Raw genomic sequence first — 13,130 nt, 5'->3', positions numbered from 1 at the left:
GCTTTGTGTTTTTGTGCCACAGAGAAGAGAAATGAACTGTGGCATCGCTCCTGCCTTCTGAACAGCTTTGCTCCGATTTAAAAAAAAAACAAAAAAACACAACTCACTTTGTTCTTTGTAAAATGGTACTGAATAGTGTTAGTTGCTCAATCCAATATTTAAATATTAAATTAGATGCCGAGCACCTTGGTTGCTTACATTTTAAAGAATGTGGAATGCATGGTGGGAATGAGGGGGATGGGGCCAGAATGAAAATACAAATATAAACCTTATTTTCTTTTTAGGAGGGAGAATCAGTCTGTGAGTTTGGTATAAAAGGGGCAGCTTGGCATACTTGATTGTCTTCTTTTGCTATTTTGATAATTTTAAGAAAATAATGTTATTTTTATGCATAACTTTTTGTACTGAATTGGGAATGGACAGTGGACTTTTTTTTTTGTTTTGAGCATTTAAAGCTAAACTGACCACGTATGTCGTCTTTTTTCCCTGTCATCTCCCACAGGATGAATTTCACCCATTCATTGAGGCACTTCTTCCACATGTCCGTGCAATCGCCTATACTTGGTTCAACCTACAGGCTCGGAAACGCAAGTACTTTAAAAAGCATGAGAAGCGAATGTCAAAGGATGAAGAAAGAGCAGTCAAAGATGAGCTTCTCAGTGAAAAGCCTGAAATCAAACAGAAGTGGGCATCCAGGCTCCTGGCCAAACTGCGCAAAGATATCCGCCAGGAGTACCGAGAGGACTTTGTGCTCACCGTGACTGGCAAGAAACACCCGTGCTGTGTCTTATCCAATCCTGACCAGAAGGGTAAGATTAGGAGAATCGACTGCCTGCGACAGGCAGACAAAGTCTGGCGTCTGGATCTAGTCATGGTGATCCTGTTCAAAGGCATCCCCTTGGAAAGTACCGATGGAGAGCGGCTCATGAAATCCCCACATTGCACAAATCCAGCACTTTGTGTCCAGCCACATCATATCACAGTATCAGTTAAGGAGCTTGATTTGTTTTTGGCATACTACGTGCAGGAACAAGGTAGGAGCAGATTGTTCTTTCTTCTCGTACCGCAAACACTGCCCACAAATTCCATATACAGAATATGTGGTTTGGGTTAAATGGTCCTCAAGGCCCCTAGATCTTGTTCCTCACTCACTGCACAGAGTGACATGCCCTGTTTCTCTCAGATGTCCACTGCCATGTGTAAACCCGGGAAATAGACGTGGAGCTTTCGTACCTGGATAGGCATGGACATTTAAAGAAAGACCACAAAGAGATACGTTTTCAAATGTCTTTGAAATAATCTCCTTTTTCAAAGACACAGAATAGTCTGAAAAATGTAGTTTATTACACTTTACCGTTTTTGTCTAAGGCTATTTTCCTTGCACCTAGTCATCTTTACTCATTTTGAGAATGGAACTTTATTTGCAAGTAGTCAAGCTGCACTTTACTAGCCTCCAAACAAATGAGGGAGATGAACTTTGTTCATGAGTCTAGTGCTATTGCACTGAAAATAGAATTAATATTTCCTATTACAGGATGCTCAAGGTAGCCAATACTGGAGAGTATATTTTATGTAGACCTAGATTTATTTAATTTAAATATTTCTGTCAATATCTACTTTTGATTGTGTAATATTCATTATAGATTAAATGGATTATTGTTATTGTTTAAGTAACTTGTTATAATATTTTTTCAGAGTGACTCGGGAACACGTAATGTTGTTAGTTTACTTGAGGGTAAATTCATAAAACTTACCGAGGAGAAAAGTTGCAGTTTTCCTTATAGAACAAAAATAGAAAGTTGACTAGTTACACTAGTTGGTTTAAAAATGCAGAAAGAATGCAGAAACCACATACCATACCTCTTTTTTTAAAAAAAGAAATACGTGATAAAGGGAATGATATAAATGTTGCCTGAATAATTCAAAAATAAGGGCTATTTTTGCTTAGCGTTTTTTGAGTTGATGAAATATGTTTCTTTAGTATTTTATTTTTCTTCACATATTTTCTTTAAGTAGGTGAGAATTTCTTTTCTTTAAATCACTGTGTCAGGATATAGATTTCCTTATATTAGCAACAGTGCATAGTAAAACATTATTTTGAAAAACAGCATACCAAAAGTGGACTGAAGTTTGAGCTGCTGCAGATGGTGGGTTATTTCCCAACTTGGCCTGGCAGTAGGGAAAATGCCCTATGGATAGCGAGGTGGAAGATGGTTATCTGACATTTGGTAAATAAATGTGGGATTTAATAAATTGTTATGAACTTTATTATTATCCAAAAGATAAAACTCCAGAATTACTCTTTGACTCAGAAATCTAGGTAACTTACTATGTGCTTTTTGTATTTATCTTTCCTTGATGCAGTTTTAGAGATATGCTTGAATGTAATTTAAAGATTCTTAGTTTGATTTTAATAGTGTGAGACATCATACATTGCTTTTTTAAAAAAATTAAACATTACATTTTTATTTCTGTGCATTTAAGGATTAAAGTCCAAGCAATGATGGTTTAGCGAACATACATGTTTCCTTCCTGTGTGTCCTAAAATAAAAGTTCATTGACACATGACACTTAATTTGATTGACAGCTGTCTTGGAGATGACATGTTAAGGTGGGCTGTACATATGTGTTGGATTGCCTGTAAATGTGTTGTAACTGTGCTGTGAAAACTTAGGGCTAAAAGTAAAGTTTTAAAAAGTGGGTCATGTAACTTTTTAGTGCAGTGTGGGGAAGATTTGCAAGCATTTGACTGCTGCTCACATTTTAACTTGCTTGAAGCCTAGTCCTTGAGGTGTGCACGTTTGTACATTCACTCCCGGGGCAGGCAGCCAACTCTCTTGGTTGATGAACTGACAATAAAGAACATATCCTTTATTTTTGTGAAGATAGATTAAAGAAAGAAAAATGCATAAAATGCCTTCTGCATTGCACCATCCGTCATGATAATCATAAAGTTTTAAGCAACTCTTGGAGACCACATTTTCAGAGAAAACATTGATTTTGTTGTTGTTTTGAGGCTCTATCATAAAACCTTTCATTATTTTACATTGTGCATCTAATTTGCATCCTCTCCTACCTGCCAATACATCATTTCTTCTAACATCTGGTGGCATTTTTTGTTTTTTATTTTTAAATCACATCAGGATGCTTTTTCATTTTCCCTTTTTCAAAACTTATATCTTTTTTTTTTGGTTAAATACAGGTTAATTATGTCATTTTGTAGTACAGTTAATTAATGAAAGCATCTTAAAAAATAAGTCTGAAGTCAGTCGGTGGGCTGCATATCCCCATAATGACTTTTTATTTCTCCTCTTAAGTACATGAAAACCCACCTAAGTCTGTTTTATAAATCAGGTAAAGAAGTACAAAGAAAAACTTGAAAGAAAAAAATCAGAAAAGAAAAATGTTATGCTTGCAACAGAATGAGCAACAGAATTACCTTCCCCCCCTTTTTTCTTTCTTGCCCCACTTCTAAACGACTGGGAGGAAAACATGAGAAAGAACAGAGAGAATGCCAAAGATGGTTGCCACTGGCACCAGGATTGGCATCAGACCCTCTTTGTTTAGCTCAGGATGCCTGTGATTTGTTAGTTGGCATCCGCATTGCAGTGTGGAGTGATGTTACAATATATTGACAATTTCCAGATCTGGAAATGTCAATAGTCCTCTTGGTTATTTATACAAGATCATAAACTACATCTTTTCTCGAGGATGAAATAAAGACCAACATATAATAAAGTTCCATTGTTGACCAACTTCCTATGCTTTTCTTTTTCCCTCTTTCTCTTTTGGTTCAACCCACACACTTTTTTCCCCCTCTTCATGCCCAGGAGCCTCATCTTTTTTGAAATGTGGAAAGAGTTACTATAGCTTTGACACAAGCTATAGTGCTACATCTGCATCTGATATGGTGTGGAGAAAAATTTATGCATTTCGAAATCATTTTTGATATATAGTTCATTAGACTTTTGCATCACATGGCCGCACGGCAGCATTTTCTTTAAAGCTAAATCTCTTTGTTATACTCAGCTTCTTCTCTGCATTATAGCCTGGTTGGCCGCAATTTAGTTCATTTTTCAATTTTTGTACATTAGTAAAGGGTCATGTTCAATATAGTCATTTATAAAATTATGTAACCCCCCCATCCCGCTTTACCTGAAATATACACATCATTTGGTAGTAACTGCGTTTAAATCCATAAAATCATTTGACGTTATTGATTCAGAGGGCTGCCCCTCGGCTGTTTCGTTGCTACAAGAACCGCCATTTTGTTTGTGAAGTGCCAGGCGAGGGGGAAAAAAAAGGCAGACACTGTGCTTGATGCCAATAATGGTTGCCAGTGGCACCGAGGTTGGCATCAGACCCTCTTTGTCTAGTTGCTGAATGCCTTTGATTCGTTGGTTGGCATCCGCATTGCAGTGGGCACACTGGAAAGTTTTTGACAATCCCTGAATGAAAGCTGCTTGCTTGTTTGCTGCAGCAAACCTTAGCTAATATAAAACCCTTCCTTTTTTTTTTTTAGGTTATTTTTTATTTTTAAGACTGTGACAGATTAAAGGGAAAAAATAGCTCTAAAGTGGCCTCCATTTTCCCAAAGATATTAAATATGTCCAATGATTCCTGGGCAGGTGGTACCTTTTCCCCATATTGTCTTTGTTATTGCATTTATGAAAGCAAAGCAAAGCAAAACAAAAGAAAACAAAAAAAAAAAGCAGGCAAGCCTTGCATAGCACACCTTACAGAGACATAAATGTACAAGTAGGATGCAGGGTGTGTGAGGAGAGGGGTGTGGGGGACTAGCCAAATTCGTGCCATGTAATGCGTTTATTACGACTGACTCTTGCTTTCAGTCACATCACTACTTATTACTTAGACAGTTTCTGGGTCCCTCAATTTTTGCACCTCAAATATTATAGTAGTACGTTGACAGGACCTTACTTTTCTTTCCTGTCAGTAATGTGTAACAGTGTAAATGTTAAAAAAAAAAAAAATTAGAAAACCTTAATGAGGAAGCCTATGTTTTAAGGTCTGATAAAAATCAGTCACTCCTGAATGTTTCAGTTCTGCATCAAAATGTTGCCAAATTATCAATGCACTATTCTGCACACCAGGAGAACCAACCAAAAGGCTAAAATAATTTTGGTTGAAGTTTCCTAGATAGTTAGCATTAATACTGCTTTCCAGTTAACCACCATTATCTCATTAATTAATAAGAGGCATTAGCAGTTCTACCCAAAGGGCTGCAAAGAAGGAAGTCTGGCCTATGAGAGGCCTTGACTCTCTAGGCAGTGACCTGCCTGAAGGAGAGGAAAACAGGGTGGGGTGGGAGAGTGAGGACTGGGCTTTCTCTGAGGCAGGGAAGGGTTCTGAAGGAAGAGAGAGATCACAACACACTAAGACCTTTAAAGATCTCAAGAGATAGGAACTGTTGTCATGAATTTAATAGATTAGAGTTTAAACTAAGTGAGCCTGATTTTTGGACTGTACTTTGCACTCTTATTAAACATGTTTTGGAGTGCTCTTACAGAGGGTCCAGCAACCTCATGGCTCTCATGAGAGAGGAGTTTCCATTAGCCTGTGGTATCCTTAAAATTGTGATCCAATATTAGATGGCTACTCTTTTTTTGGTGTATTGTTAAACATTATGATAAAGTGCATTTTGAAGTTGAGAAAAATATGATTTGTTTACAGGGAGGCTCTAATCATTATTGTTTTTGAAATAGAATCCTTCCTTGTTGTCACATACCATTAGCAAGGAAGTTAAATGCTAGGAATTATTTTCCTCCTTTAGTCACTGACTTTTAAAATCCTTTTGGGTAACAATTATTTCTTTATAAAAAGTTTAAGTAGACAAGTGTTTGCAAGTTGACAGCACATTTTAACATTTTAATAAAATTTCACTTCATTTGCAGGTATTTCCCATTACGGGGAAAATGAAGCTTCCGTAATTTGTTAAAATGAGGCTGCTCTCTAGGATGAGGAGGTGTGCTGGCATTGTGAAATGCTCAGAGAGCATGAAGTCTGTAAGCATGTTTGATTTAGGGGAACACTGTTAAATTTTCCCATCTAGCATCCTGTCCTTGACTGAACTCATGAACTCTAGTGCTCATTTGTTTGCATTCTGCCTCACATGCAGTTCACCAGATAAAGAAGGGCTCTTATTGGCATGTCTTATGCTTCGGCTTAATGAGACCTTTGTGGGAACATATATTGTAAGATAAGATACTTAGCGATTTTCTCACTGATAAGAAGAAAACACAGTCTAAGGGGCCAGAAGTTCGCTCTCTGTGCCATGATGTCCCTGCCATGATAGCATGGCCAGACAACTCAAGAGTTAAACTCTGAGGCCCCACTTGCCAGCTGGGAAAGCCTGGCATCTGTGTTCTGATATGGCAGACTAAGCTCTTGCATTGCTATTAATATGATCTCACTCTACAAAGGGAAAGAGGGGGGCTCATTTGTTATATCAGTGATGATTTTCAAATATTTAAAAGTATATAGTGACCCACTTTCTGGAGGCAGCAGAGGTGGGTAAAATATCCCAGTGATAGTGTTATGCATGTCTCCACAGTTATACCCTCGCCCTGTAAACACAGCTCTACATATTTGGTAATGAAAAATAATTCTTCTAGGTAGTATGTTTGGACTTGCAAATTTAGTACACTATGCCTCTTATGTGGCAAAGGAACTCCATATGTAAAAGAACTGAAATGATGTCCACTCTTCAGGGATAATGGTAATTTGGGGGAACTGTGAATTGCAGTGACAGGAGATGATGGCTGGGCCTCTCGCGGGGAGGTTCACTGACAGTGTGGTATGTGCCTGGCGACTCAGACCTGGGCAGGTCACTCAGGGAGCACCCCTGCCGCCTCTGCTTTAGGTCTTTGAGGTTTCTGTTTTCTAAAGTGGTGCATTGGAGGTATATCTACAGATAAACGTAATATAGATTTGGTAGGACTTTTTATTTACTTGTTTTCTCCTAAATTTGGAATTTAGAAGGAGACTGCCAAAAGGAAATTAAAGTTTTAATCCTCCATTAACTTCCCTTTTAAATTTGGCACTATGATTTGAAACAACAATCCAAGGTATCTGACTCAGTAAAGCCTTTCTCCTCGTAAACTTTCATTATGCTCGATCGGATGGAAAATCGAGACCAGTGGGCTTAAAAAACTTTTTTAGAGCACTCTTTCTTGTCTCACCTCTGCCAACTCTTTGGAATTTAAGCACCTGCAGAAGGAGAGAGTCAGTGGGTGCCTGCATCAGAATTCTCTGGAATTCTTAAAATTGAGATAAATAAGTTTTCATTTCTGTCATCCCGGTGGCTTACATGATAACTGACTTTATAATAAAAGGAGTAATTATTGCTTTGTGTGAAGCTTAAGATTTGCAGAGAGTGGGAATAGCATTAAATTCCCTCTAAAATAGGAAATCCTTAAATATCTGAAAATTATGGGTAAAGAAAGGCAAGGGTGATCCCTTGTTCTGAAACTAGATTTTGAGGGGAAGTTTCTTCTCAGCGTGTAACAAACAATAGCATTTGCTAGTTTCAAGGTGATGAAAGTCGAACTTGGGACACTTGAGGAGTTTTTCAGTGTGTGTGCTATGGCAGAGCAAATGATTAGCCAACCTAATGTTCAAAGCAAAGTTTTCTAACTTTTTTCCTCCATCCTTGCGGAGGAGGAATACTTTTAGAAATCTCAAGGACTAGTGTGGTTATGCGATCGGAAACTGGAGTTATTACAGCAGCATGCCTCAGTGCCAAGCATAGCAAGAGGGGAGCTTCCTCTTAAGCTTGCTCACTTTTCTGTGGCAGCGTGGTATGTCGTCTCATTTTAAAGTACATTCTTGGGTCCTTGAACTCTAATTATGTGATGTGGTTAATTTAACTGAATTCAGTTGTTAGGATTTGGCATAGAGAACAAATCATCAGACTGCAGAGAACTTGTGAAAACTAAGTGTGTGTAGTGAGGAGTGAGTCTGTGGGATTAGCTTGTATTAGACTGAACATTACAGGATGTGAGGCTAATGGGACTTGAATGGTTGGGCTTTTTGGTTGTTATATTATTCAGAAAATTGGAAGAAATGGCTACCAATTAACCAATGAGGTGGAATAACCTTGAGGCTGAATTGAAGGCCACACACACACCCATACACATGCACACAAATCCTAAAAATTTTCATTAAGCAATGTTCTAAGATGGGGATGCATATGATTCTTGTATGTAAATATATAGTTTGTATTAAAACACTTAGATATACATATTCTCTCTGTTTATGATGATAGTTTAAACAGGACAGCATTGATGAATCACAGACAAATTAAAGAACTCAGAATAAGGACTATATAATTGAAAATATGGGGTGATGGATGAAGTAATTTTACTAGCTGAGAGTTGCCTGAAGGTTGTATATTTTCAGAATTTTAAGGCATTTCAGAACATGTAGTAAGTTATGGATGAAGCACAGATCAGTTGAAAATGGGATTTGTTTAAGCAAGTGCAAAGAAAAAATCAGAATTGCCTTTGGAAAAAATATTTAAATATATGCAGTTTTAAAATTCTGATTAGCTTCAACATAGAAAATTCAACAAATAGTATTCACTTGAATTTTAAAATACATATATCTCCCACAAAATTACACAGCAGCATTTAACAAGCATCAGTTAATATTGTGACACAAATATGTGAATGAAGGTGAAGATTTTTCCAAAACATGATTTTTCAAAACTCACGTGAAAAACATACATGGAGAAATATATTGCTGCTAACAGGGAATGGTAGAGTTTAGGACAAATATCTAATCATGAGCACAGATGTTAAGAAAGGTGTTTGAAATAGGGTGTATTCTGTAATTCATGTGAGTAGGAGATTACATTTATGTCTATGTTAATAACACGAGTATGTCAATATGAAGTCTATACCCCTCCATTAGTGAGTTCTAAAGTGTGAAAAATGTTCCTGCTTAGGACAACTTGTATTTTATTATTCTGACATCTGCAGTTTCTGGATGGATTACCTTAAATTTGCTATGCTATGTTAAAAGCCTTGTTTTATGAGGTCGGTCTCAGCTTCTGGCCTTGGTGTCAGGAACCCTGCTACGTGATGCAACTTGCCTTGTTAGGTTTAATTGACCAAAGCTGATGTGTTAAAACAATTCATTTGTGCTGTAACTTATGCCCTGGCTAAGTTGCTACCTGAATCCTTTGACCTTGACTTGTCTGGGTCATGAAATGGCTGCAAGCTGTTTGACCTTTCTATTGTGTAGTAATGTCACTGTTTCCTCTTATTCTTTTATGGTAATAGCTGACAAAAAGCCCCAGCCCTGACTTTACACCCCAGTGGATTCAAGACGTCCCTCTGCAGTAGCTACTACGTCTTCTGTTTCCCATGGTCTGGCTGTAGAAGTGACTTTCTTTTGTTTGCTGACAGTGATGGGGACAAATGTGCAGCCCTTCTTGCTACAGGAGGTGGGGGATAGTATTCTGGCATTGGGAGGCATTTGGATTTCTTCTGCTTAGATTTTCAGTTTCTGTGTTTTATGGTGATGCATATCACAATTTCCTTTTCCCTACTCTTCTGAGGTCAACTTTTCAGCTTTTTATATTTATGGCTTCCTTAATAATTACTTTTCAACATTTTCAGCTGTTACAATAAAAATATTTTATTGTTATTATATAGGGTAAAAGTGGTAAATTTAGTTATGCTTTTGGTTACCAACGTGTAAGTCCTAAAATGACTGACTTTTAAACTTCACCCTATAAATCTTTGTCCAGTATTGGAAAAAGCTGTACACTCAACACTTAGGACAAAAACAAATTTAAAAAAATGAGAGTAATATTGAAACTTTATGTATTCCATCTTATAACATAATTTTAGGGGAAGCCTATCCTTTGTGACTTAAATAGCTAAATTTTATGACATAGTGAACCATTAGTAAATTTGAAATTTTATTACTGTGGAGATTCTTGCCAGTGTAAGAAATTAAATATTTATTTTAATGAATATAAAAAACGATTTTTCCATTCTTTATGAAGACCTCATATGCAAAAAGAGAGAATTTTATAACTGTTCTCTTCTGAAGCAGTGAAATAATTTTATTTTTAAAATATTGGAAATGCCTTCTAAAATGTTAAAACAGATATTTTTATCCTACCAAAATTTTCTTTGCCAAATCTGACATTGTAGTTCATGATTTTTCCTATATTTGCCAGATTAAATATTTAAATTCCAAGCTGTTAGATTTTATTTTTAAATTATTAGAGGAAAAAAGGAAGTTTAAGTTAGAATGTGCATTTCCTTACTGGTATATCACATACTGTTTGTGCATGTGTGTGGAAACACTGACAGATGAGAGACAATGTGGTGCAGGCACGGGGACCTTGGAGGAAAGCACTAGATTTTTCTACTCCTATTTAAAAAATATCTGAAATGGTTTTCTTTTTTCTCTTTCTCTTTTCTCTTTCTTTTGGTTGTTTTAAACTACTTTTCCCTAGGAATGTTCACAGGATCAAGGACTTTGAATGCTTTTCAATGCATTAATAATACGATATTAATATGTAGGATAATCCAGCATCCTACAGTTCTCAGGAGAAAGGGTGAATGACATTCACTGAATCTGATTTTAGTCAGTAGCCTCAGTTTCTCTCTCCTCTCCTATACAAACCAACCTGGACTAGAAAACATTCCTCTTGCCTTTCTTGTTGTACACTGCCGTCCTCAGAGGCAGAGCCAATCAGAGTCGGGTTTGGATTAGTGGGCGAATGTATCATATGCAGTGGGGCTGTGGTTCAAGAACAGCAACCAGCCCCTGAGGATTTAAAAAACAAATGTGTATGACTTCTATCAGAAGTCTGCCCAAGTTCTTCCATTGAGAGAATTTAAAATGGATCTCAGCTGTTGAGTTAAGGAGGTTAAGTTCCTGGATCATGGGTAATTGGGGGGTGCGTGCCTGTGTGGGTTGCAGAGAGTTGAAGAGGAGAAGTGATGTTAGAGAAACAAAGAGAGAGGTAGGGCTTAGATCTTGTAGGAATTACCTAAGAAGGATGGTTCATTCATAGATTGAGGGATAAATAACATGTAACTTAAAATATTCTGTCTCATCTTCTGAATTTTGGATTGCTTTGGGAGTTGAGCAGATCTCCCGTCTTCTTTTTACTTTTTGGAGACCATAGATACAAGTGCATGGACCTGGCATTTTGGGGCCTAGCCTTGGTTCTGCCCTTTATGAGCTTTGTGGCCTTGGTCAAGTCACTTACCCTTCATATGCTTTGGTTTTCCGTTTTGTAAAACGGCGATTAAAATGCCTACTTTGTAGGGCTGTTTTTAGATTACATGAAATAATTAATGTAAGTAAAAACAATAATATTAATAATAAACATTATTACTCTCTATAAAGGAACAAAACATAATGTAGGCTTCCAGAGAAACTATCCAATAGTGAAGATAAGGAGTGATTGGGCGTTGAAACAAGAGGTCATCAATTAGTTGTTACGTATTTCAGGTGATAAGACATTCCAAAGAGAAAATTAAAGTCCTGATCACAGTAATGTGTATAGATATTTATGAGTAAATCCTCTGAATGTACGTGGATGAAGTTAGATAGTTGCACATAGTTTTTTTTTTTTTTTTTTTTAAAGGTTTTATTTATTTTTAGAGAGAGGTGAAGGGCAGGAGAAAGACAGAATTAACATTAGTGTTTGGTTGCTTCTTGCGCGCCCCCTACTGGGGACCCGGAGGGCAGCCCAGGCATGTGCCCTGACTGGGAATCAAACCAGCGACCCTTTGGTTCACAGGCTGGCACTCAGTCCACTGAGCCACACCAGCCAGGGCTAGTTGTATATATTTTAAAATCTATTTAAATTGGAATTACTTTACAAATTTTAGCAATCTTTTCTATCAGAATTACCAGAGAATTAATTTCCTGATCAATCTAGGAGGATTTGAGAGGAAAGAATAAAATGATTTTATTAGTGGCTCTCTGAGTAATTAACTCAACTTTCGTGTCAAATGAAATGAATTCCAGCAAGTAATTTATTGCAATGCCCTATAATTCATTGTACTCCAGTAAAAGCATAAGACTTTTATTTACAAAAAATTAAATTGCCAACATTTGGGAGAGCTACACTTATGTTTTAGATTTAGTTGGACAGAAGTGATGATGGTGTGGCTAGACTGGATTGTTCTTGAAGAGAGCAAGCTGCTGTTCTTAGATCTAAGTCTGAAAGTGTCTTATTTAAAAGTGACCTCTAGTTGGGTAAAAACTAAAGATGTTTAGTTAGTTACATGAATTGTTTTGATTTTATTGCCATTTAACTTTTCTCCTTTAAATCAGTCTTTCCCATTTGTCCTGTTTATGGTGTTAAGAAAATTAGTTAAATGATCTCTGGAGGAAAACATTTAATATTTCTTACTTAAAGTGATTTCACTTTTGCTAAGAACAATTGGAAGCAAAATGGGAAGTGGTTAAAACATTACTTTTTCTTTCCAAACTAGATTTGGGATTAGAATTGACTTTAGCTCTGCTTGGTTGGATTCGCGTGGTCATGAAGGAACTTGGTGGGCCAAGTCCTTGGGGAGCTAGTCATGGTGCTTGCTGTTCGGGGCCAGTGGGCTGCTGCCCACCCTCACTTTGCACAGCAGGTTTGGGAAGTGGATAGATTAGCCCATATCCACAATCCCTATTAGGGAAATACTTTAACATGCATATCACATTGATGCAGTGCAAAAAAAAAAAATATTCTTATACGAAGCATTTTATAATAATACCAAGGTGTTCTGTCCAGGAGTTAATAGGAAAAGTTACCTCACTGTTTATTCATCAGTTAAAGACTAACTAGGGTGTACAGAAAGCAGAATCAGAACATTGATTAGCTTGTTTAGATTCTGGCACATAATTTTTAATAATCTGTGTCATGCCTTTCCTTTTTTGAGAGTATGTTCTGGTGTTTAGTTGCTGTTCTCTTCATGGGATACACAAAAATCAAAAAGCATGTATTTTAGTACATAAAACAAAGCGCATCTAAAAATGTTAAAGATGTGTAAAATTTATTGCTGTTGATGGCAGAAGGATTTGATATTTTGTCTTTCTAATACATTGGAAAAGCTTTGTTTACACTTATGATTTAAAGTTGA

The 13,130-nt window shown here is 36.9% G+C and overlaps 1 protein-coding gene across 8 annotated transcripts in view; it reads left to right on the top strand.

Annotated features, from left to right (window-relative positions):
* NFIB (nuclear factor I B) overlaps window positions 1-13,130 on the top strand; it is a 434,847-nt gene that overhangs the window by 212,239 nt on the left and 209,478 nt on the right. For all 8 annotated transcript variants that reach the window (XM_054583171.1, XM_054583168.1, XM_054583166.1 and 5 more), the window contains exon 2: window positions 503-1,034. In XM_054583171.1, coding sequence (XP_054439146.1) covers window positions 503-1,034 — 532 coding nt within the window. The remainder of the gene's footprint in view (window positions 1-502; window positions 1,035-13,130) is intronic.

This window comes from Pteronotus mesoamericanus, unplaced genomic scaffold (genome assembly GCF_021234165.1).
Source record: "Pteronotus mesoamericanus isolate MK-2021 breed Mesoamerican mustached bat unplaced genomic scaffold, CSHL_Meso_final contig_73, whole genome shotgun sequence".
Classification (NCBI taxonomy): Eukaryota; Metazoa; Chordata; class Mammalia; order Chiroptera; family Mormoopidae; genus Pteronotus; species Pteronotus mesoamericanus.
The sequence above is the reverse complement of the archived record's forward strand: the minus strand, read 5'-3'. Positions and strand labels throughout refer to the sequence as shown.